Below are 26584 nucleotides of genomic sequence, written 5' to 3' on the forward strand. Positions count from 1 at the left end.
TAAGTAATAAATACTCCAGATATTTATAAAATATTGCTTTCTGCTTTACAATATGTTTTAGCTTCCCTTCAATTAATTTACTTTTAGACATTAGTAACTTAGAATTTCCAATTGCTTATCAGCTAGCCTGCTGCTACAAACCCTGTACTGTTCCGCAAAAGGAGAAGGTAGACATGTGCAAGTATTCATCCGACATGCTGAAGTTCCAGAGCCATTTGCCATTTGACTTGTGAAGTTCTGCCTTATTGGAGAGTGCATTTAATTTAGAGGAGTGATCCTTCTTACTGACAACACTTGACAGTACGCTGCCCTTTGACGGAGACTCTGGCCTACCCCATTCTGGTAAACTTAGCATCATATTCCAGGTTTGATACAGGAGTGTCTGCTCTACAGGGCTCAATGTTAACTCTGAGCAACTACCTTTACTGTTTGAGCCATTTGGGAGGAATGCTTTACAATAACAATTTCACAATTTTGAAAACAAATTTTAGAGAGATAGGATGCGATGGAGGAGGCTAGTGGGCAACGGACCGGCTTCCATTTGAGATGCCACTTCAGTAAGTAAGTAAGAAAACAAATTCAGGACAAAAACAGCAAACAAAGAAATGAAGATCTGGATTTCCAAAAAAGACTGGATTTTCTTTTAGAAACTTACCAGAGCTGTAGTTTAACCCTTCGTCCATCTAACAAGATAGTTGTTGTCTTGTAATCAATTCCTGTCAAAGATGAGAAGAAAATATTAGAGTAATCTGAATTCTGGTGAAAAAATGCAGCATGCACACATAACATGTAACACCCACCGATATGAGAGAAAGGACTATATTGTGTCTCTGTACGAGAAACAAATGGGAAGTCAGCAGGGTCACTTATGATAACAGATTAAAGGCAATGGATAAATACAATTCAATTGCTTCATTTAGAATGTCTCCTTTTTCAGTTGATTTGAAAACAATCAGGTAGTTCTCATTTGTTTTATAAAACCAAAATCTTGCTTTGATATTTTGTGAGAACTCAAGAACTGATTCTCTCTTTAAGCAGCCATTTATTCAATAACATGGTGAACGATTCAAAAACTACCAGCACATCTTCAGTGATCGTTCAGTTGTTCATTCAGAATAATTGCACTTTTTCAAAAGACCACAATGATTTTTTAAAATCTAATCTACAATACAAGTAGAAGCCACATTCTTTTTGAAGTGATGCTTTGATGAAAATCATTAACGCACCCTGGTCCACCCATACCAGACAGGTGGGGGGACTAGAGTTTCACACATTGTCCTTCTTCAGCTGATGAAATACCACAGGGAGTCCACTCAGTTTGGGTGAGCCAGTGGAAGAAAGGTAAACATGCATCTTCTGAGGATGCAGGTTTGTGGTCTCATGATTTCTGTACCAGCACTCAGTTTTTGCCTAAAGATCTTTAACGGAGTGAAGGTTTAGAGAACACTTCAGCCGAACAATGATGCAACAGGATGCAATTCTCTCTGATGCACAAAAACCCAAAAGTTGGTAGACATATACTGTAGCATTTAATACTGTATCTGCTAAAGAACCCTCTTGTTTTCCTCACGAATGAGGGCTGTTGTGTCAGGTTCATCTGAGTAGTTGACAAAGCCTTCTACATTCACTGTAATTTTCTGAGATTCTTTTTGTCACACTGGTGCTTAGAGATAGAAAGGCCTCAGTTAAAAGCAAAAGTCTTTCTTGAAATTTTACATAATATGGTGCTTTTAACAAGCATGTGTTTATACCTTTCAAAGTCACTTAAGAGGTTAGACCCTCTAGGTGCATCTTTGAAACTTAAAACTTCATGCAATCTGACTAAACCTGTAAATAAAACCGCTGATAAAGCTTTGCAAGATCCCAAGACCTACAGATTTGCTATATTAATTACAGGGTTGAAAGATTATTGCAATAATAACGAAAGAAATGGCATGAAAATTACTAGAATTTCATAGACCTACATGATCTCCTTAAAGTGGAATTCAGTGGGTGGCAAAGGTAAAATTATACTGTTGAATTTTAGAAAAAGTATTCCATAGCCCTTTCAGATAACTAATTTTAAGATAAATTAATTCACAATAAATCTACAACATAAACCTTTCTGTAGCTTTGGCAGGTGCTGATAACAGGAGGCATGCAAATAAATCAAAACGTAACCAAAGAAAAATGCAGTTTTCAAAATATAAGAAAATAAGTTGAAACACAAGCAGATATGATTTTCCAAAGCTCAAAACTATGATGAACAAAATGATTTAACATGAAATTTAATCTCTGTCCGAGGCTCAGTATTGGACCCACACAGGAATGAGTTTCAGTGGAGGCAACCATTATCCAAAAATCACTTTTTCCTGATAAGCAGGCGAAAATGTAACCTATACCACCTTCCAAGGTGTACTGTGTACACAGAACCCTAAAGTACAGTATATTCAAATGCTGATTTTAGGAGCAGGGGGTAAGGATGTTTACCTAATAACAAAGCAAGCCCTGGTCCACTTTCAAAGCAATCTATTTAAGTGGTATTTCTATACACATTATTATATATAGTGTAGTGAATAGAGCAGGTCCCTGAGCTGTCACCCCCTTTAAAATAACATAGCTCTACAGACTTTCACACACTGCCTCAGCGAACAGTCAGAAATTACATAGCGAGGGGACCAGGATAGGTCATTATAATCTGTATAAGTCATGTTGGAAAAGAAACAGTAGACAAATCAATATTATGAGGCACTGGTGATTCAGTGGTTGAACACTTGCCTTGGGTGCCAAGGACTCAGGTTTGACAGCTAGCCAGTGCAACACAGCTGTTCTTTACTAGGTGTAGGCAAATTGACAGACATAATAGTTTCTTCCAAAGCTGTACATGTAATGGACATTCAACTACACCAAAACAAAAAGGAATTCAAATGGATTGAGACCCTTTGATTTCCAAGGCCTTTGCATAATTCCGATTCTGAATTGCCCATGACGAACAGCAGTGGCATGGGGGTCATCGCTACTGACTTGCTCCAAGGTCCAAGGTACTTGGACAGCAAATGCAATGTGGAGTCTGCATGTTCTACTCAGGTCTGAAAGGGGTTTTTCTCTGTGCTCCTATCTCATTCATCCTCCCACAGGCTCGACAGGCTTTTACAATTGATTGGCTACTCCAGACTGTCCCATTGTCCAGGTGGGGTTTCATACTTGGAGGGTATGTTATCAGTACAACCAATTCTGAATATGTAGCTATGGAGAAAAAGAAGGTCTCCTGTCTTTTGTGGCTTTTCTGATGCTCTGAGCTTTTTAAGAAATTCAATACTATAAAAAGCTTCCAGCTAAAGCTGCTGATTTATTATACCCAAAGGTCTTTTCTTTTTCTTTCTTTTGATACTGTTTCACATTTTCTCTCTGTTTCCTAGAACCATTAAAAATGACTTCATGATGTTTTTCTAATATACTAAACTATATTTCATGTTGTAATGTTATGTGTTAGGGATTATTCCTTTGGAAAGCATGCAGTATACAATAGAATTACACTGTGCTACTAATCTTATTACTAGGAGAAAAAAATATAAAGAATCTTGGTGTAAGAAAAACAAAACCGAGCCACATCAACCTATTTTACAAACTGGTTTAGTGTGAGCCAAGCCAGATGTGTTGGCAATTAAGTAACAAAGTTTCAAAAGACAGTCACCGTATATAGTAATATGTAACAGTTTAACATGTGTGAGGTAATGAAAATAAGGGACACATTTCAGCATTTGAGTAAAACATTAATTTGAAAATTCTTTAAATTGAAGAAATTTTAGATATCTAAGATTCAAAATACATGTCTTTTGAATGACAGAAGACTAGTAATTGTATTGTGGCAGAATCCTAGCTCAGCAGCAGTGTGGAGGAGTGGTTAGGGCTCTGGATTTGCAATTTGCTTGCATGTGGGGTTCAGTCCCAGGTTTTGTACCACTGAACAAGGAACTTTACTCAGATTGCTTCAGTAAAATGTCCACTGCAATATATGGTTACAAATGTAAGTCATCATTTTGGATAAAAGCACCAGGCAGACAAATTAAATTGTAATAGTTAATGATTAGTAACAGATTACGTCAGACAGATGGATTTTGACCTAAGGAAACTAATCTCAACTCAAGACTGCAGTATCATTCAATTAACTGGAACAAAGAGACAGAAGGTGAAATTGTACGTTAGTCCAGAAATAAAATGTTTTTTACCTCAAACTACACATGATCTTAAAGACATGAGGTACTGCAATGTAAACTAATCTGTGAGAGGACCTCTCTGTGTATGAGCAAAAACAGTCTGTGGAAATTCACCAAACACAAATGTTAACCATGGAAACAAAAGAAGTAAAGATGATACACTGCTACCAAAACAGTGTGAGAAAGATAAAATGCAACAAAAACAAATCTGACACAGGCACCAAGAAAGAACTGGAAGCTAACCGCAGAAGAGGTTTAGAATCACAAAATCACAAAAGAACTGTGCTGCTACAAGCAATGAGCTGTGATGTTCTGACGAGTGACAGTGAAAGAAAGATAAAACTGGAAAAATCCAAATATTCCAACAGTTCAGATCATTTCAGACATTCAACATCCCACATCACAGAATTAGAGTGCTTCACAATGACATTAAAAATGCCCAGAAACGATGGTGAAGACGATGCTACAGATCACTCTGTGAAGTCTGCCTGCAAGACAAGCCTTTTCATGTTGTCTTTAACTATACAAAAATAGACATCAATGTATAAAAATCTAATCGAGTGGAAACATGGTTGTGACTGTATTGTATATATTTTTTATTTCATTCTGATAAGAATGATTTGTATCAATAATCACAGTGACAAAGACTTTGAAACCTGGAGTACAGGACTTTCATTCTTCTTGGAACTGTAAATTTATACACCGGAACATAATGCACCACAAAAACAATTTCCCTTTGATGGCTAAAAGGACCAAACAAAGATTCTTCTTGTTTTAAAGAAAAAAAATAAAAAATAATAATCCTGTTTAAAGTTGTGTTGAAATCTAAACTGTAATTTGTCTCAGAAATAGTATTGAAAGTATAGAACAAGCAAAGAAATTCTGTGATGATTTATGATTCAGCACATCAAGAAACAGATCAAAGCAAGTGGGATTTTGAGGGAGAGAAAGCACGCTCCCTCTAAAAACAGTGCAGCACGTAAACTTGGTAGCTCTTCTCCCCATCACTTCATCAAATCGGTTTAATTTGAGGACAGAGGTTTCTGAAGCCACAAGAAAACAATTCAAACCTTTGAACATGACAGGAATTACTGCCTGCAAAACCATACAAATTACCACACTCATTTCAATAAAGAAGTAATATGTCCCCATGCAGAAATTAATTCTAGGAAATGGGACTAGATGTGAGTATCTGCCATTTTCAACCTTATTTTTTTAAATATTGAAAAGGGACACTGCATGTTAATCTCCTAGCACCCACTGCAAATACAGTGTACCTAATCTTTGGGGTCTGAGGTTTTGCTCAGTCTAGAGAAATACAAATGGATAGCTGACAAAGCCCACTGAAAATCAAATTCTGGCTAATAATAAAATCATTACAATTATACGTATAGGGGTTAAGACAGCAATGCCTGTTGGGCTGCTGATCCCAGATTGAGCATTACACAGACTGTACATTTCATATCAATACCCATACTTACTCTTACTCTTAAATCATCCACAATTAATATCTTACCTCTGTTCTAATTTTTGAATGAATTATGAAAGAAAGTGGACAGCATTTTCATCACTTAAAGAGTAACTCAGTTTAAACCAAAGATGCACCTTTGAATAGGAAACAAAGGCCCACTGGACACGTCCTATCCCTTTTCACATGCACAGACACATGTCTGCACCCACAGGAGTTTTCTCTCAGTGTATCTTTTTATTTTTTTCCTGCCAGACAGATAGGGAACAACAGAAGGTGGGTTTGGAAATGAACAAATAAGACTACAGCACAGTTAACCACAGTGGCATCTGCTATTGTGTGTTCTTTATTTTTGCTTCAATAAATAAAAAAAGAGGAAGCTGTTTCTTAGCGTTTGCCTGCGGTACACTCTGGCTTTGAAAAGAAGGTTCTTTATAATCAACGAATGTCAAAAAATTGCTTGTTCCTGACAGCATTGTTCTGAATCAGAGGCTGCTAATAACAGACCTCTTCCAGGTTATGTAAGGGAGCACTCACTTGAGCTGACAGTATTTCTTCAGCTCTTGAGATGGAGAATCAAAGAGCTGCCGAACTCTAGTGGTTCCCGGGTCTTTGTGAGTGATTAATGTTTTAAACAAATGTATGTATTAAATGAGAAAAGTGTTGCTTTATCTGCTTCTGACAGCATAATATTAACCATGCACACACGCCACAGGCACAGAGGAGAGGAAGATTTATTTTATTTCAATGCACCAGACTGACACAATGTCCAGGAGGTATCACACGGGTATCTGATTTGAGGTACTTCATTTTCATCTTTTAAGATTAAACTTAGTAAACATACATCTATATTCGAGGAGTTTCAATCATGCAAGCTGGAAAAAGATGCAGGAATGCATCTAACACATATATAAAATTGCTGGGGAGACAGAGCTCTCACAATATGCTCAATATGTGCACTTGATCCAAAAAATCCATTCTAGGCCACTTAAAAGGAGCCATCTACACCCAGGAGACATAGTTGACTGTTTGCAAATCACTGAGAAAGGTATCTAGGAGATACTGCAAAGAAAGCATCAGATGCACCTACAGCAAATTCGAGTTTTTAGGTTTTTATAGAACAAAGAATAACATGCTATCATTATTAATAATAGTGTATGATGTGTAGAATCAGATCTCAATGGGACAAAATAGCACAATGAAGAATACAAAAAGGCACCTTAATCAGATTGGCTAGAAGCAGTAAACAGCTATGAAGCAAGAGCACATAAATCTCGAGTTCTTTCACACTCTGAACACCAGCTGAAAGTTAAAACATCAACATTTAAAATACTATCTCTAAGTGTTAAAAAATAAACTCTTTATTTTCAAGTGTAAATGGGGTAGCTTTAGAGAACAGCACATTTTCTTACAGCTTCATGAATATTAATTTACCTCAATAGGCAGTCTTTCTTTTTTACCTACTGTAGTCTGCCTTATCCACAACACGGAATAGAGCACAAAAATCAATTCTGTGCTAGCACTGCATGTACAGTACATTTCACATCTCATTATAATGACACTGCTGAGAGGTCTCCTATTTAACTATTACTTTAGATCAAATGGAAATGCCTATAACACACACACACTCAGTATACTGTACCTTGTGACTAAAAAAGTTTTATTAAAACAAGATAAAACTGACAGAACTGATTTTGTTTTTCTTCCCTCATAACAACACAGAAGAGGATATACAACACTTAATGCTCATGCTACATTCAAGCCATGCTTGGTGACCAACAACAATTTTTGTTTTTTTAGGGTATGACTGCTATTCCAGAATGAAATTATTTGATTGATTTTTGTATTTCCTGGCTACAGCTATTATAACAAAAATTATTGAATCATCACAACAGGTCAATCCAATCTACAGCATGAAAATCATTCCCTAACAGAACATGTTCAACAGATTGCATTCTAATAAAATAAATACAGCAGACGTCCCACTGTATATTTGCTGTAGGACACGAGAATGACAAGCATAAAGTCAAAAAACAAAACATTCTAGTTAGTTCACTAGCTTGCTGAAGGAGATAAATCTGGAGATGCGAGCACTTTTTAAAGACCCAAAGAAATCTGAGATTGTACATCCTGAGATTTTGAGGACATGGAAAACTCTTTAGCTGATTTGGTAACTAATGTATTTTCTTCAGAATTTATTAAAGTGAGTGGGATTTCATCTTGAAGCTGGGTTTGTAGAACATGCAAAGTGAACCTTTTTGACTTACAGTAATAACCTGCTAATGTTCACAGTAAAGTAACAAGAAGATTTTGAATGTACTGGGTAACAATGTATAAAGAACCTTTTGAGAAAAGCATAGGGAACACAGGGAAATGAGACAAACACCTATTGTACTTATATTAATTAGCCCTTGCCATTTCAGTAAGATGAGAGACAAAGCTTAATTAATAGTCTTCTAATTCTGCTTTTTGCATGAATTCAGAAGCACAGAATAGATATTCTATACACCTGTGTCCAAGATGTCCCTCAGTCAGGTAGTGACATAGTAGCATAGAATCAACAAATCATAGTAGCATAGAATCAAAAAGTGCCAATGCAGCTAACCACCCAATGAACACTGTCCATGTGGGAAAATGGATGGAGAAGGAACTGGCAGATAGAAGAGGAACACTGGCATCAGTCAGCAAAAGACCTACAACTGGGACCAAATTTCACGTTTCATAAATTAAAGCAGAAAGCCACAGCTACATTGTAATACAGCTGTGGCCTTGTGCTTGAGTTTATAAAAAAATGAAATTTGGTCCCAGTTTAGTTCTTGTAACTTTAATAAAATATAGTAAATATCCTGGGAAGGCCTAGAAGAGATAGCTACAAACAGAAAACTTTAGGAACTGCAGAGCTCACAACTGAAAGTAAAGACACTTTACAAATGTCCTTCTGTACCTGTATTCTAGCTGCCAAACCACATTATGTGTTGGTCATCTGTATCCCATGCTGATGCAAGTGCTCAACCCAGGTCTGAGCTCGGCGTGATTATGTAAGAGATTGTAACTATAATCATAATCTCCTATGACATGCATCACAAATCCTTATGCTCACCGGAAAATAGAAATGTTCTGTGAAATGCAAGTTAAATAAGCACAAAAGAAATACTGTGAAGAATTTCTCCACCATTCCAGTTTTCCATTTGCCCATCATCTACAAGTGATAACCGCTGAATTTGATATCCACAAACATGGGTATTACATTATAACAACTGAGGCTTTTTCCTTACCCATCTCAATGTGTGACTTGCCATCAAGTGCAGTGGGTATAATCACAGCAGCTGCATGGCTAAAGACTAATGGGACACACCAGCTTCTACAGTTTAAAACACTGTCATAGATTTGACTCCAAATCAAAGAAGAACTTCAATGAAAAAGAGACTGTATGTAACTTACATGTCATTTATAACTTGACCATTTGGAAAAACAGAATAACAAATCCAAAACATATTAATGTGTAGTGGGAAAATGCATCAATTTGACTACACATTGTAAATACTGTGCATCTTTATATTACACTTCCAATTATTCCCACTGTCACTGCCTGACAGAGATGAATAACATCTGTAAACTCAAACAATGACTTCATTAACTGCAGACTGTAAACCTTGGGAAATGTATTGCAAAAATGAGGACGTTGACAAGACATTTGTTCTTACTGACTGTAATCTGCTGTAATAATTAAGTCACATTATTACAGTTTAATAACCCACTCATTAGAAATCAGTAGTCTGCACACTGCACCGGGTTTGACACTTGCTTTTAAAAGCTTATAGTATGAACAGTATGAATCCTAACTGTGTACATAAATCATGCTAACACACTATTACAATATCTGGTATGACAGGAATGTCTTTTAGTTTAATCTCTGGTCAATTAAGAAAACATTAACCCACTCGCCTGATACCTATTGACCTTTGCTTCTCATTAAATACTTTGACCCTTGTCTTGTTGTACAGCATGAACACTGTGACATAACAGGGTATTTCTGCTTTGAGGTTTTAGTTAAAAACATATGAAAAATATACAGAAGACAAGTGTTTAGTCTGTCTAGTATTTTTTTTTGCTAGCAGTACACAGATCTGAGGACCTCATCCTTTGCATGACAAAATAATGTTACGATGCCTACCGAAAAAAGCAATCCATACTTATTTTAGTGACTTATTTAATAGATCTACTAGTTTCACTAGTTTTATCTATGCATTCATTTCCTCAGGATTTAAATTTCACGATATAAAAAGAGCAGTATACTGCTCACAGACAACTAGACGGTGATATAGTTTCGCTCTCTTGCTTCTGAGCATGAAGAAAGATGGAATAGTGAACATCATCATTTAGCATATATTTTCCCCATTAGTGGTAAAATAATCATACATGTTGTTGAATATGATACTCAAACTGGCTTCTTTTGAGAAATAGCTGGACAAGATCCTTGGATCAATTAGCTAATAGCAATCAAACACATTTAAACACATTTAATATGATTCTCTGTCTCAACTCAATAAAGCACGTGACATTAAAGATGTTATATGCAAAATGCTGTACCATGCAGCTATTTCTGGATATGAACATGTTCTTTAAAATATGTTGAATATTATATAGGTTTGATGTGGTTCATTTGATTAAACACCTGCTTTCGTAAGACATAAGAAATTCCTAGTTGACCCTGAAGACCTTAACTAGGGTACACTGCGAATGGACATTTCAGACAAAAGACACAGCATAAAACAGACTAGAGAATAAAATACATAAAACTTATACCCTGAATATCCCAACACAATTTCATAATATAAGCAGCAGTGAAGAGTGAAATGAAATAACATAATTAATCAGCTAAACCAATAAAATGTAATTGGAGCTAATAGTTAATTTTACTGGTTCAATTCATATCACCTACACTCAAAAAAATCAATCTATTTTTTTACAATGTACAAAAAAACCTCTTTAAAATGAATAAACACCTCAGTCTACTGCAGAGTAAAGGTTAATACCCTTCTGAGACTTCATTCCAAGTAGAGATTATTATAATTAAGAACACATCCAGAGATACTGTTGAAAAATACTGGGGGTGTTTACTTGCTGAAAGTTCACTTGAATTACACTATGCGAAGTGAGTGACTAATAGCACTTAAAACTTCCTGGATGAAAGGGAGGAGGTTAGTGTTGAACACCTACAGTTGGTGTGGCAAATGAAAATAAAGAACAGACACAGTCAACTGAAATAAAATTCCTTTCCCCTTAAAGTGAAATGGACACATCTTTATTCACGCTTGCTGTTATAGTATTTGGAGAATTGGTCAGGTATGCTATTAACTTGCCTGCTGTCACCAAACCCATTCATAACACTAATGATGAAAAATGTCAGTGGCTGCACCCTACACAAAATCTCTGTGTACCTACTGTATGTGTTAGCTAGCAGTAGGAGGTGTGCACAGTGTTAAGGCTCATTTCTCATTCTTTGAATAGTTAGCACAATAGCTTCCTAGAGGTTTTCTGTGCTTCTGCTTGCTATTAATCCACCAAAATTAAGAGCCTGGCTGACAGAACTGCAGTGCACAACAAAATGTTTAGTGAGCAGAAAAATCTTTAAGAAAGACAGGTATGATTTCCCATACTGTATGTTTCAGAGTAGTTTCTTCACTTAATGCTCTTTCCTGAGAATGGTGTGCTTTTCAAGAGATATTACTCTCTGCTTGTGATGTGACTGGTTTCTCAGTTGCAAAAGACGGCTTCCATCTTGCATCTTCATTTACGACTGGCATGACGTATGCCATATAGACACATACAACAATTTTTTTAACAAGTATACCCTTAAAATGAACCCAATGAAATCCAAGTAGGCTTATCTGTGGAGTTGAGAATTGGGAAACAATGCACTTTTAATTTACAGTATTACAGCATGAAGCCATATTCATTGTCTTCCAAAATAAATTACATTCCAAAACATCAAATCTTCTGCATCTCATGCCGGGTTGACTTTAACTATTCCCCCTACTGTCATTTGTCAAAACTAACAGATTTCCTCAGTAATGTAGGCTTATATTGTTTCATACTAACTCTAGAGTACACTTTCAATACAGTATGGGAATAAGGCATTATATGAGGCACAAATTAACACAATTTTCATTTTATACCAGATTCATACATGTAATTTAATGACAACATTTTTTTATTCTCACTTAAAAGGCAAATGAATTACATAATTGTAATGATGACCAGAAAAGACTTGTTCCCCATTGAGCAGCCTTCCACTCCTCTGCTGCTGAGAGCAGTGGGATGTATAATATACTCATCCCAGGTGGCTCCTTGGTCTTATGATTAATTTGCACGACAGCATCTCGAAAATAACAACTGCTTACATACTGCATCTTGTGACTGGCATCACACACATATACACCCACAATTCTACTTGTGCCACAAACAACTTTATGTTCTGCTGCTTGAAACACTTGGCTTACAAAAGACAGGCATGGCATAAGTAGTAAAAGCTTCCACTTTACAACTACAAAAATCCCATATCTATAGATATCATCAGTGAATAGTGGGACATAATTGACCATTTATTGCTGAGGAGTGTGGTTGACTCAGGGAATCTATGGCTTAGGTATACAAAAAAGCATGTGAACATATTGAAAACAGACCTCCCTACATACCATAAGGTTTTATGAAATGTTATGCGATATAATCTGCACTGGACAATACAAGAAAGTCAAGTGTGCAGACCATGGTACAGATTCATCACGCCCTGTTCATCTTTTCTTTATCACATTAAGAAAATGATCATCACGAAGAAACACAAACTCACAACAATCTGTCACTAGAATAAGAAAAGTAAAATAATTGAGCAGTATAATATTAGAAAATATTTCATGCAGCTCAATAAAACAGGCTATTTTTGGCATGATTGAGGAATGACTGTCATACTGTATCTCTTCAATTAAACATGTTTGTGACCACACCGCAGATACCTGAGACAGAAATGAAGAGGTCAGTGCACTGATATCTTTAATTCCTTGGGAGAACATATTAAATATTGTTACGTAAATACTCATTCAAGTACTGAAAACTAGTTAGGAGCTACACTATTATGTATTTTAATTAACAGTTTACTTTTTACTCATCAGCCCAAGCCACCTCAACTGGCTCCTCTGGAGGAGCAGTGACTCTACTCCAACACCCTTCCACACTGCCGAACTCCTCACCCTCTCACGGCGAGTAAGTCCATCAACCCTTCAGAGGCGCCTCATTTCCGCCACTTGTACTCGGAATCACTTTCTTTCAGTCACCACCCAAAGCTTGACCATAGGTATGGATAGGGACATAGATCAACCAGAAAACTAAGAAACTCAGCTTGTGCTTCACCACCATGGTTCGGCACAAAATCCATGTTACTGCAGCCACTGCAACCAATCCACTGGTCAATCTCACAATTCTCTCTATCCTGACTCGTCAACCAGACTCTTAGGTAAACTCCACTACTTGGGGCAGCTGTTCCTCCCTCATGTGGTGAGAGAAATCCATTCCTATGACCTCAGATTTGAAGGTGCTGACACTCACCCCGAATGCAGCACACTCAGCTGTGAATTTCTCCAGTACATGCCAAAGATTACAGTCAGATGAGACAAAGGGGCAATACCATCCACAAACTACAGAGATACAATTCTCAGGCTCCAAAACTGAATATACTCAAAACCTTAATGCGTAGAAGTTAACCTTAATCTCTTAATTAACAGGGGCTTAATAAACATGCACACAGTTTAGAAAAGGGCTATGTTAGATAAGTCATCTACTTTTTACTAATTTACATAATAAGGATAAAGCTGATATATAAGCTAATAATGGACAGCTGTAGATGTTGGTCTCCACCTTTAGGAATAAAGATCTGAAATAGGATGGACTCTGTGTGAATCATACAGCAAACCAACAAAGCCTGAAACAGTTCACACCAACAAAGAGGTTAAAATTATGTTTTAACATACTGCATATTACTGCACTTGGCCCTTTCCCATGACTTTGAATTCATTAATTTGCAACATACGAAAGCTGTTTTCTCTTAGACAGACAAACCAATTATTTTGAATTTTCTCAAGATATTTTCCCTTCTCACTGCATAATTTTTCAAGTAGCACTTGCAAAGTCATTCTTTTTTGGAAATTCCTTGTTGTCCTTTCCTTGGTGACAATGCAGAAAATATGTTTGAAGTGACAAAAATATGTTTCTGTAATCCACCAACCTTCAGTGTTTGGTATTCACAGTTATGGCAAGTCTCCAAAGTATGTTTTTCATAAACACTGCCATCCAGCAGTTCAGGGTTTCATTGTAAACCTTACAGAAATAATCAACTTCTGATTAAACTTTATAATCCCTACTATAGTCTCAGATAAGAAATAATGTATGTAACTGCTTTGCCGTTGTCTTGTCCAATCATTTTTATGAAACATTTAAAAAGTATAAAAAAACACCATTTATTACTGTTGGGAGCAAGACATTAAGAGAGTAGTATACTATTAAAATTATTTGTATACCAAAACCAAAGCCATAACGCAAACCTTCATTATAAACACACCCTGCTCATGCCAAATATTGCATGATGTTTCTCAGCTGTTGCCAAATATTTTTACCGTATTGGGATGGGTTTCAAATAAGACATGACATGCAAATGATATGTCATACAGCGCTTTATGTGCAAGCTTGGAAGATGCACAATGTGCTAACTTAGCAGCAAATCAAATTTAAATGAATAACTTCCTTATTAAGAACCATCATGAAAGAATCCTAAGACAGTCTCACATTCCCTAAAGGAATATAAGTGCATAAGGAAAGTTAAAGACAAGGCCATTTGTCTGGTAGTAGCAACTTAATCCAAGGATATCATAAAATAAAAGATATTCATCAGGACTGCAAGATTGATTCCCACGCATGAACAATCAGTTGGTCTGCTAGATACGAAAACAACAAGAATTTAGCACCTCAATAACTAATGACATTCAGATATACCTCAGGGTGAAACAAATGAGTAAATTAGAGGCTCGTCTGCTATCTTCCAAGGGATTCCTACTTCCATTATTTGGTATGACAGTTTTCTTGATTATAGTCACATACTTAAAAGCTCAAATACAGACTGGGCTCCGTATCTATTAAATTCAAATCTAATGTTTATTTCAGCATCCTATTCAATTTCTACAAGGTCTCCAAAAACCCTGCAATCTACCTTATTGGGACAAACAACATGCCTATAGTCTTGAATAGATTTCCTTCTTCTCCTTGTCTCAATTCCACTTGTTAAAGAGGAGATTTTGACAGAGAATGAAGATGGTATTTATATGGCCAGCAGCCATATCACCCTGCAACTCACTGAAGCTAAGCAGGTGTGAGCCTGGTCAGTACCTGGATGGGAGACCTCCTGGGAAAAACTAAGGTTGCTGCTGGAAGAGGTGTTAGTGGGGCCAGCAGGGGGGCGCTCACCCTGTGGTCTGTGTGGGTCCTAATGCCCCAGTATAGTGATGGGGACACTATACTGTAAACAGGCGCTGTCCTTCGGATAAGATGTAAAACCGAGGTCCTGACACTCTGCGGTCATTAAAAATCCAAGGGCGTTTCTCGAAAAGAGTAGGGGTGTAACCCTGGCTTCCTGGCCAAAGTTCCCATTGCCCCTTACTAATCATGGCCTCCTAATAATCCCCATCTTTGAATTGGCTTCATTACTCTGCTCTCCTCCCCACTGAGAGCTGGTGTGTGGTGAGCGTTCTGTCGCATTATCCATGGAGGGGAGTCCCCATTACCTGTAAAGCGCTTTGAGTGGAGTGTCCAGAAAAGTGCTATATAAGAGTAAGCAATTATTAATTATTATTATTAAAACTTAATTATAAACTGCACAGCTTCTTTATTCCTTGACTTAGGCATTTACAAGTTATGGAAATACCATATGGGCATAGGACCAGGCAGAAAGGAACATAAATGACAAGTATGTCTTCTGTAAATCCTTTGCATTAAAAACCTAGTATGTGTTATACAGCAATATTCCATTATTACATCTGAGATTTACAATAACTGTGTTAAGTATTTATTTACTGTAGAACGAGATACAATGATGGAAACCTAAAGAAGTATTTACTGTAGAACCTGTATTCTAAAAGAAAAAATAAATTTCCATTATAAAACATAGCAATTATATGTGAAAATGCTTGTACATACAATATCTCTGTCTATTTTTTTAATTAGCACTTTATTAAAATAAAAATAATTTACCAGAAATTGTTAATGGAAAATGTCCTTGAAAATTCTCACTGTTCTGTTTGCTGCCAAACTGCACAGATGACATGAGAAGGATTTAGAATTTTTCTAGTTAGCCTGGGTGTAAAATTCAACCCACCAGGTGCTTCAGCTGTAGTGTACTACTTGTGAGCCAAGAGCACAGCCTCCACTGAGTCAGTGACACTGAACTGTCCGGTTGACCTGACAGAGCAATGAATAAACTTGTTAGCCATCTGCAAAGGGACAGAAAGTGTATAGGAAAGGGTACGGCCCATCATCTTTGAACACATGCAATGAAAGAATGTTCAGATCAAGTTGCTATGCTGTAATGTATGTGTAAACAATGAATTTTGAAGCCTCTGAAAGTCTCTTATGTTCAAGAAATCCAAAAATGAATAGATCTTCTCTGTCTGTATTCATTCAAACAGTTAATTTGGAAATGAAAAGTTACCCTGTAAAGTACACGTGGTCTCAGTTAGGATATATCTGTTGGAATATGTGTGGAAATAGTGGCACCAACTAGTCTAATATCTGCGGTTCATGGCCACATTGCTATTGATACATGAGCTTTAGTATTTTTATGTGTGAAGTCAGCTTTGGTCTTAACACTGAAAAATGTAAACTGTTTTCATAAAGGCACTTTTGTCCATTCAAAACCTGAACCACATCAATGCTCTGATCATTGCCTTTAAGTATATTTTCATAACCCACTGTAGACACAGATACAAGCACTGAGAACAAATACTGTAATTGGACACTGGGCCTCAAGAGAAACCACTCTCTGGCAAAGGAAGGCTACCCTACAACCCAAGCAGTTCAAGGAAAATCTCTGTAATAATTTGTATGTAATCTCTAAGAGATGTAGGAAACTATTAGGGATAATAAATATGTATTGCCAAAACTAGCCACTAACTACACTTTCAGTTGATTTAAGACTGGCAATTTGCTCCTACTGTTCTTGTATTTCAGCTGACTTTACCCTTTCTGACATCAAGCAATTTATAAAAGCAAGCCTCTCACTGCTTTTATAAAACAGAGGGGTCAAGGTCACCCGGGAACCTGCAGGTTTACAAAGGTAGTTCACAGAAGCCAGATGGATGAGAATAGCTGAAGACAAATTTTTGTGCAAGAGCCGTGGTTAGTCCTTCATCAGCTTATTGGACAGAAAAAAAAACTGGATAAAGGCTGAAGACTATGGTGGTGGTTAAAAAAAGAATCAATTCCTTTACAGAACAGCATGCAACTGATGAGCAAGGAAAAACAAACAACAGCTACAGCAGCAGGGAGGGGACCTCGGGGATCTGGTTTCATTCTTTCTAGCCATGATGATGCAATACGAAGAGCTGTTTATATCCTAGCAGGGCCATAAACCTGGAGCACCAAGGGAAAAGGAGGCTGTCAGCTACCCGTAAGTAGCATATCAGTGGAATCGTGTATATTTCCATATCTTTAACATGGCCCCTCATTAACCATTCATTTCCAGGCAAGCTGCTGTTCACAAATGAATCCACTGACACAGAGGTTGGAAAGTAGCACTCGAGTTATTCATAAACTGTATTAGACTGAAAGAAAACATGCAAAATGTATAAAACAGTGAACACACATAGCAAGCAAAATTGCCTTATTTAGCTGCCATCCTTAGCTGCACCGTGCTTTCCAGGAATTCACGAAAAGATAATAGATTAAACAGATAAAAGATAAAATTCCATGTGTTTCAGCAGCCTCTTGTTTTGAGACTGCTTCAAACGCTTTAATAACTGTCTGAAATTTATTGGTTATTGTCTGAAATTTATGGTTACAAAATACAACTTCTGTTAAAATCAGTTTAAGCACATTATACTGTATTTAGTGTTGACATTACAGAAGAGTATTACTTCTGTGATCATAACCTCAACATGTTCATTAAAACCCATTTCACAAGCCCATTTTTAAATTTCCACTTTAGTGCTCCAGATTTCCTAAGAGAGAACATTAACATTTTTTTTCCATAAGATTAATATCTTCACACATAAACCCAATTGGACCATCACGCAAGTAAATTAATCATTCTTTTCTGTCTTACAATAAATCCCTAATTACACATCTCTCACGAAAGAAATCATTAGAAATCTGGTCAATTTAATCAACTAATATATTTTTTAAATCCCTATTCAAGAAATGAGAAATTATAAAAGCCTTCGGCACTTTGAAAGCATAAAGACGAAATAACTAAAATCCTAAAGTTATACTTTATACACTTCACAAACACGTTGCTATTTTTTGTCACAAAATATAACTGTTGCATATATACCAAATGTATGATTTAAATAAACACATGTGTACGCATTCAATAAACCTACACAGTTTTTGAAGCCTTCATTGCCTGCCACTAAATTATTACGGTATGGTATGATTTATTAAAACTGTACAGCCATCTTCCCATAAAGGCCTTTGGTGTCCATTGAAGCAGACAGTGCAAAGTCATGTCTCCAGCAGAGAGTATTTTTTTGCCAGAAGAGTCCAACTGTTTACATCTGTGGGACTGCAAAAAAAAAGTCTGGACCAACACCAGAGAGTTCACATTTTGCGGATGAGCATGTGACTCTGCAAACAAGCAACTGCTGCATCATGATGTACACATGGGGTTCAATCTCATGTCTAAACCCATGATACTCAATCAGCTCTGGCCTAACCATGAGTGTAGAACTGGTTTAAAGAGCTCAGGTAAAATGGCACAATTAATCTCGCACTGCGTTCACAATCTGACCCTGTACTCCCCTAGGCTCTCTCCTGTTGGTCCGAGACCGATAAGACAAATTTCAAATTGGGAGCAGGGAAGAAAACAAATGTGCTGCGAGACTTTGGCAAAATGAAAATTGTGGCAAACTTCAATAGTGCAGATCAATTACAGTACATGAAACCAACTAAACCCTTTTCATTTTGACACACAGCAGAAAGACCAAGGCACTAGATGAATGCTGCGTTTTCCCCTTTTTGTCCAGGAGGAATTCAGCATACACTCAACAGATGAGCCCTTCACGGGACAAACAAAAGAAAAACAAGCAGTACATGCCAAGGACAATATTGGAAAAAAACATTGGAAAAGAACAAGAAAAGTTATCAGGAAAAAATACTGCAGTACTACCATCAGCTGAAACAAAATAACAATATCAAAGTACGGTCTTGCACATACAGTACAACCACTGCTGCTGTTAGTACTTGTTAAGCTTGTTTTCCAACTGCAAAAAAGATTACAATCTGTTATGTAAATCGATTTGTACTTAAATCGGCTTATATGAAAATTTGTGTTTCAATAACATTAACAATAACAAAATAATGAGCGATATAATTTGGCAAGATGTGTAAAAAAAAAGGAGGCCATAAAATTGCAGAAGGATTATATTTAAGAATTACAGAAAATTAAAAGGAGTATTTAGTTAAACAGTCTTAAATAGTTAGCAGAATAACAGTATCTGGTTAATACCCTTAATAACCTCATATTGATCCATTCATTTTCTATCCACTTCTTCCAATTCAGAGCCTATCCTAGCAAGAAACAGCGCAAGGCAGGGCACGCCCTGGACAGGATACCAGTCCAGGACAGACACGTGCACACATTCACACCGGGGTCAGCTTCCAAGGAGCCAATTAACCTACAGTATGTTTTTGGACTGTGGGAGGAGACTCAGGCAAACATACAAACTCCATGCAGACAGTACCCCAGGTCCAGAACTGAACCCAGGGTCCCAGTGTTGTGAGGCAGCAATGATAACCACTGCTCCACCGTGCTGCATTAATAGGTAAAGCACAGAGAGTTAAACACAGTACACTGCAAAGCACTATAAAACCATAGGAAAACTGTAATATTGTGGACATTTACTAAAGAGAACTTTCTATAAGGGCATCTGGTACATTTCTTCAAAGAGCTATAAAGTTACAGTACTTGGTACAACCAATGTACACAAATGACTTCATCACCTGCAATAGATCAACAATACAGTATAAAGCAAATTTACTTTGATAGAGGCTAGGTTAAAAAGTGTATTGAGTGTAACACTTGCAGCCAAATATCTGAAATGTACTTCTGACTATAAAAATGCTTATTATGGTTAAAACATGGCATTTTAAAAATCAAGACAATTACTACAAACACTATGCAAAACAGCGGTATCAGCTTAATTCATATCTGACTAGAAAAGAAAAACAGAGTTTACATTAGAATAAATTAAATCATTTGGTTTCTATTATAGTATGCTGGACATTGCTACTATCACACAATTCTACGAAATATGAAATTAAAAAAAAACAACCACACACTTTTATATTCATGCTCATGTAGTGATCATGCCTTCAATACAGTAAATATATACGCTTATGACCGTTATTTTTAAAATAGCATCAGCTCTTATACAGGGCTTTCTCATTTCTCTTTGAGGTGCATCTGTACCCAGGCTGTCTAATATGGAAAGATCTCTCCCAACACGTAAGTGATGCAAATGTTTAAAATTAGAAGCAACATCAGCTTTCTTCCGGACACTTCCAGGTTAGAAATAACACTCAGTTACCGAAGAAGGAGCTATTTATAAACACTTCCATATCCGTTCTCCTTAAAAAGGACATGTGACTAAACTCTATCCTGGGCAACCTGCTTCCCTGATTTTCAATACGCCAGCAGCTGTTGCAGCTCAAAAATACCTCATGACTTTACAGAAAGAACAAGTCACCAAATATGCCTGGCTTTCTAGGTCTCCAAACATAACAGTGTCACCTAATGACCTCTGTAATTAATTCAAGGTCTACCACATAAAGGATTTTTTTTCCAAATCCAGTGCAGAGAGGAATTGTTCCCTAACTTTAAGCCAATTCTTCTCATCAGAGCCAGGCCTATGGGCACAGAGTCTCTGAAGTTGCTGAGTGTGAGCTAGAGTTTGCAAATTACACTCAAGGTGATCTTTCACTGGGTCATTTCAGGGCTGTGACTTTTTGTTTGTAAATGTGAAGTAAACATAGCAGAGTAGTTATAATTTACTTATCCTTAATTACTTTAGCCAAACTTTAAACCTGAATCAAGGGAATACTGGAAACATGTGCATGAACTTAAAATGACATTTTGGACACTGTATTGTATATGTAGCCTAGGTATTATAATTATTACACACTAACACACTGCAAATATTCAGACCTTGGTGTATTAAGAAATATGAGTGATGAATTGTGTTCTATACAGTGAAAAAAGGCAAGGTAAATTACTTTCTGAATAAACAGCAGTAAGTAACTTGTGATTAGCTCACTATACCAAGCCAGGCTGAATCAAAATGAATAAAAAAATGGAATAACCCAGTGGTCTTTACTAGGACCACAGCCTTGTACCAGCAGGCAAAGGAAAAGGAAACTCCATGGAAACAAGAATTCCATCTGTAAGAAACAAATCTCCTCTTCACAGGCTAAAAATGAGCGAGCTCCTGAGAATAAGAGTCATTAACTAGCCTGGGATACCCACCTACTGTAATTATTCATCTTAAAATTGCAAGTACATTCATAGAATAGGGGACACTGAAACTATAACCTTCAGTTGGTATTTTTATCCAGCAGTCTGGTTCAGTCTTTCTAGGCTTCTTTTTTAAATACATTTTTAAAAAACATACCTAAAACCTTTGTTGAATAATTCTCTATAGGTACTGTGGACTCATCTACTTCTTTATTTCATTGTTGAGATGTTTGGAATTTTTTAATTGGTCTGTGATTCTACACAATTGTAATTTTTGGACTTGTTAATATTCTCTGAATTCTCTGAAATTCTTGCATTGATTAAAAAGCAATATGATTACTGAATCCAATGCTAACAAGTTTGCAATACAGTACGTAGGTGTTTTAACCCATCATAGCTGTACAATTGGCTTTAATGAGGTGACATTCAAATTGCACATTGCAGTTTTCTGAAATATTGGCTAGTTATGAAGAATAGTTTAATATTAGCATCATCACCACACTTCTAAAATTTCACCACTGAAGATGGGAAAACCTGGGTATAACCTTACTTTATTCAATTTCATGATACTTCAATTCCCTAGATATTTACAATGATTTAGCGACTCTACCTTCAGATGGGATTTTTTATTTTGTTCCAGTATTTGCTTGTTAATTGGAACTAATTCTTTCTTTTCCTCTAAAATAAACTTCAAACCTCTTAAAGAAAAAATGAAGAGTTGAAAGGCTAATGTTCAGACAGAGCAAACAATATATGAGTTTCATTCACCAGTTTAGCCCTGAAAGCCACATTATAGTCTACTGTTCAAACATGCACTGTATCTGTGGCATCAGGTTTTAGAGAATCACATTATAATGTCAATATATCTTGTGGATTCAAAATGACAATGAGGTGGTTTTTCTTCTAAAGGGTTTTTTTCTATCTACTGTGAATAATAAGAGATTGTGAAGATTTATAAAATCCAATGGCTGAACTCCTAAAGAGTAGACAGATCCCTAGATCCATAGCAATTGCTGCTATGCGTTTCTCAACAACACAGAAATGAATGCAATCTTACTGCACTTTAGACAACTTAGGTGTTCCAGCTGTGCTGCAGGAAAATTATGCTCAGTTACTGGAGGGCATAGTTTCAGATAGGCATAATGTGTCTTAATATTCATTTTACATTGATACTATATAATCATAGTAGTAGTAGGCATGCCCTACATACAAGCAAAAGGATTCAGGCTTTGAAAGCATTTTTCTAATTATACAAATACATATAAAGCAATAAGGGCTCAATCACAAAGTAAGAAGGAGGAACATTGTGGTCTTCAGGTTTTATGCAGATTTTATGTAGTTCTAAGTATTTGGGTATCCCTAGCAGGCCTTCATTTTTATGGATGAAATTACACAGTGATAACATGTGAACCAATGTCTTATCTTAAACGTAATTGCTAAAATTGGGCTACATGGTTCTTCAAAAGAAATTCTTCATTTCAAACATAATGCACTCCTAGAAAGAAAAAAACAATTTTGTGAACGCAGACATTTTTACCTGTACAAGAATTGTCTGTTAGCAGGATTCACCAGCAACATTGAGTTGATTGCATGGCAAATGTGCTCTTCACAGCAATTCAGTTTTCCTCTCGTTATATATGAAAAAATCTAGAGGTACACCAATGCTGCTGTCAACTATAAGATGAAAGTTGGCAAAAATTGAATTTATATCACCTAATAAATTTCTACTGTAACTAAGCATAAACAAGGAAAAATGCCAATGCAGACCAAATACATGACTTTCAGAGTTTGATTGAAGTTCAATGAAGACTACCAAATAATGTACTTATGAATGAGCTCAAACAGCTGTGACACATCTAGAACAGTTTAAATGCTGCTTGCACCTACTGTATCACTCTTACGTGGATTTGTCACAATCTGTTTAACTTTTATCATGAACTTGTATGTTGTATCAGTGTTAGTATTTCAGATTTGTACTGGTAGCATCCATTGAAATGCAAGGTTCAACACCAGGTGTGTCAACTTTAACACAATATTTCTAAATATTTTAATACATTATATGTCTTATAACTACAATTGTTACAAACCATGCATTTATGAACCCTTTACACACATTGAGCACATTTCTTTGAACTGTGCCAAATCCTACTTACATACTGATCAATGTAGTTAAAAAGTCAACTGTTGTTTAAACAGAAAACAGCACATTTATTGTAAAAGGTAGGTACAGTAGATGTACAGTATAAGAAGCATGGTGAGGGATTGGAAATTTTGGCCACTATCAGAACGTAGTACACCTAGGTCAGCTGATACAAAGAAAATGTATCAAAATGTTACAGCACAGAGTTTTATAGTGAGCAGCCACCAATAAATTATAGGCTTAAGTGTTTTTACAAAAAGATTATTTTTATATTATTAAACCATGCAGAATGGTAAGGTTTTGCGGCATGATGAAAAACATCATACACGGCAACAATTTCTTGAGAAATTGTTGAAAGACTCATCTGTTACAACTGCCCTAACAATGAGGACAGTCTCTTTGAGATACAATGTTTGACTGGAAGCTAGGATTTTGACAGCTCAAAGCAAAATTATTTTTTCTTTTTATATTTCTGACCTCACATAATGCCAGTCTTGTCTTTGCAATGGTTTTGTGCATAGTTGTCTCTCTATAATGCCTTCTTTATAGCACCAGCCCAGCTTACTGCCAAAGTACACTGGTCTGTAACTTCTAAAACTGTATCACCCACCATTACAGACTAATAATGAATAATGACAATTTTAATGTCATATTATCTTCCAGCTTGCCATCTGTAGAATCAAAAGGAGTTTTTTAAAATTATTTTAGTTGTGAGTTACATTTGTTACATTAAATGCTTTTTAAAACCAATAAAGCACTGAAGTCAGGTCTGACACATCTGATGCAGATTAGTTCAAACCTTCTTTGAAAGTGCCCACCAAAGGTGTTTTTATCGATGTGCAAATATATGTTGCTTTTTGAACATTCCCTTCTCCCTGTCAGAACAGAAGTGGTGCAAGATGGAAGATACTGCACAATCAATTTCAGTTCCAATGGATTCCAATTTCTATGCTAAAATCCTAACTAAAAAAAGACCAGATCAGAGACAAACTTTAACAAGCAAGTCAAAGATTTCTGAATGCAGAAAAAATAAACAAGGAACAGCAAACTTACATTATGTCAGTCGCTTTAATGTTTTGGTTCCCCGAGGAGGAGTTACTCATTTGACTAAATGTGAACTGAGTCAAACATGAGAACTCACAAATGTCCTGAAGGTTAATCAGTGGGAGGGAGAAATCACAGGTGGCCAGATTTTCAATTAAAAGTTCATTGCTTTTGCGCAGATTTTCAATATCGGCGCACTTGGAGAAGGAGATGTGTCTTGGCAGCAATTTCCAATTTTAAGCTGCAAATAAACACCTGGAACAGACAATGTATCCAGAGTAAAACATGCATAGTTCTAACAGCACTGACAAACAGATGACATTTTTAAAATATGTGGAAACAAGAAATAGCTCCTTGAATACTGACAGACAACCTGGATTCACACTTACACGACATTCTAGGTGTTTTTAAGACAAACACTTTGCACGGTAAAAGGACTTTCAATATTATTGAGCAAGCACCATAATAAGCTAGGAATCAAGGACACAGAAAATCTAAAGTCAACATGTAAGCCACACTAACAGGTTTTGCTTAACAGCAGCAGTAAATGTCTACAGTTGGGAAGCATGAGTAAAAGATGTAAATGTATTTTTACTGACACTGCCATGCCTGCCATGTCAGGAAATCAATTTCTGAGCCAGATTTTCTCACGACTCCAACAAGTTTGAGCGCGTCACACAAATGCAATACTTTTGGTTGTTTCATAATTCTTCATCAACACATCATTCGTGAGTAACCATGTTTTTGTGTAAAAAGAAAAGAGCATCCTGTCATAAATTCTAATTTATCTGTTCACTACTCTTCTGTTGCCGAGCTAAATTTTACAGGTTACTTGTTTTTTTAGATTATATTTCATGTGACAGAACAGTGAACTAGAAAATACTGCACCATGAAATATTTACATACCCTAAATACTCTTGCTACTTTTGCTCATTTACAAACAAGCTCTTTTAATACCTATTCTTTTTTCATGAAAACAATGCCAACTAAATTATCCCTGGATCAATATTTTTAATTTCAATAGCCTACACAATCATGCTTTAGCAGAAAATAAGCACTGTTTTTTTTTTTTACTATGAACCTTATAAAACATATTAGATTATGCATATTAGAGTGCATAAGTCATTATAAACAACTCACACTCTTCTTCTGAAATACTGATTTTTGGAACACTCCTTGGCTTTAACCAATTTCAGGCTTGAACAAAACCGTTTTTATGTTTGTTTTTTCACTCGTCCAGAACAAACATGAAGTTGAAATATTTGGACTCATCCTGCAATAAACTATGGTCTCAAGAATGAAAGATTTAAGAGCCAGTTGCACCATACTCCACAGCTTTAATTAAAGAAAAGAAACAATTCATAGAAAGGCATTATAAATGATGCAGGATTTATAAAAGAAAACAGATTACAACTGCAAAACAAATATCACATAGACTTACAAAATTTAAAATCCTTTTAATGGAGCTTCTGAGCAGGATGCCCCCTGCTTCAAAGCAGATTTTAGCTTTGGGAACTTGGCACACTTTTTCCAACATGGAAACAACATGTTTATAATTTCTCTCCGTTTTGGATCTCTTACAATATTGAGTAAGTCTTTATCCCTCAAGTGCTGAACATGGAAGCCTTCTGTGGTTTTCAGAAATACATCCTTTCCAAATTTACAGTTCCTGGCATCTAAGCAAAATCACGCACTGTGGTGTCTGAAATAGAAACTCTTAAAGAACCAGTAATATTTAAAAAAATAAATATAAAAAATAAAATAATAATATGGTTCTTTTAATAATCCACCATAATCGTTCTCAATTTTAAGACTGTTGTAATGAGACTGCTCATCTAAAGACTGTTGTGAAAAAAAAATGTTTGAAGCTACTAACTTTATTCTCTGAAGGATGTTGAGCCGCTATCTCACCCCGCTTCTCATCTTCTTTAAACGGAACGCTTTTGTGTCTACTTTTAGTTCAATCAGCC

At 36.2% G+C, this 26584-nt stretch overlaps 1 protein-coding gene across 1 annotated transcript in view; it reads right to left on the reverse strand.

The window, feature by feature from the left end:
* Positions 1 to 26584, reverse strand: part of rab40b (RAB40B, member RAS oncogene family) — a 48105-nt gene that overhangs the window by 18184 nt on the left and 3337 nt on the right. Inside the window, exon 2 of the mRNA XM_088927503.1 lies at positions 656 to 716. Coding sequence (XP_088783629.1) covers positions 656 to 716 — 61 coding nt within the window. The remainder of the gene's footprint in view (positions 1 to 655; positions 717 to 26584) is intronic.

This window comes from Atractosteus spatula, chromosome 11 (genome assembly GCF_055471065.1).
Source record: "Atractosteus spatula isolate fAtrSpa1 chromosome 11, fAtrSpa1.hap1, whole genome shotgun sequence".
Lineage (NCBI taxonomy): Eukaryota > Metazoa > Chordata > Actinopteri > Semionotiformes > Lepisosteidae > Atractosteus > Atractosteus spatula.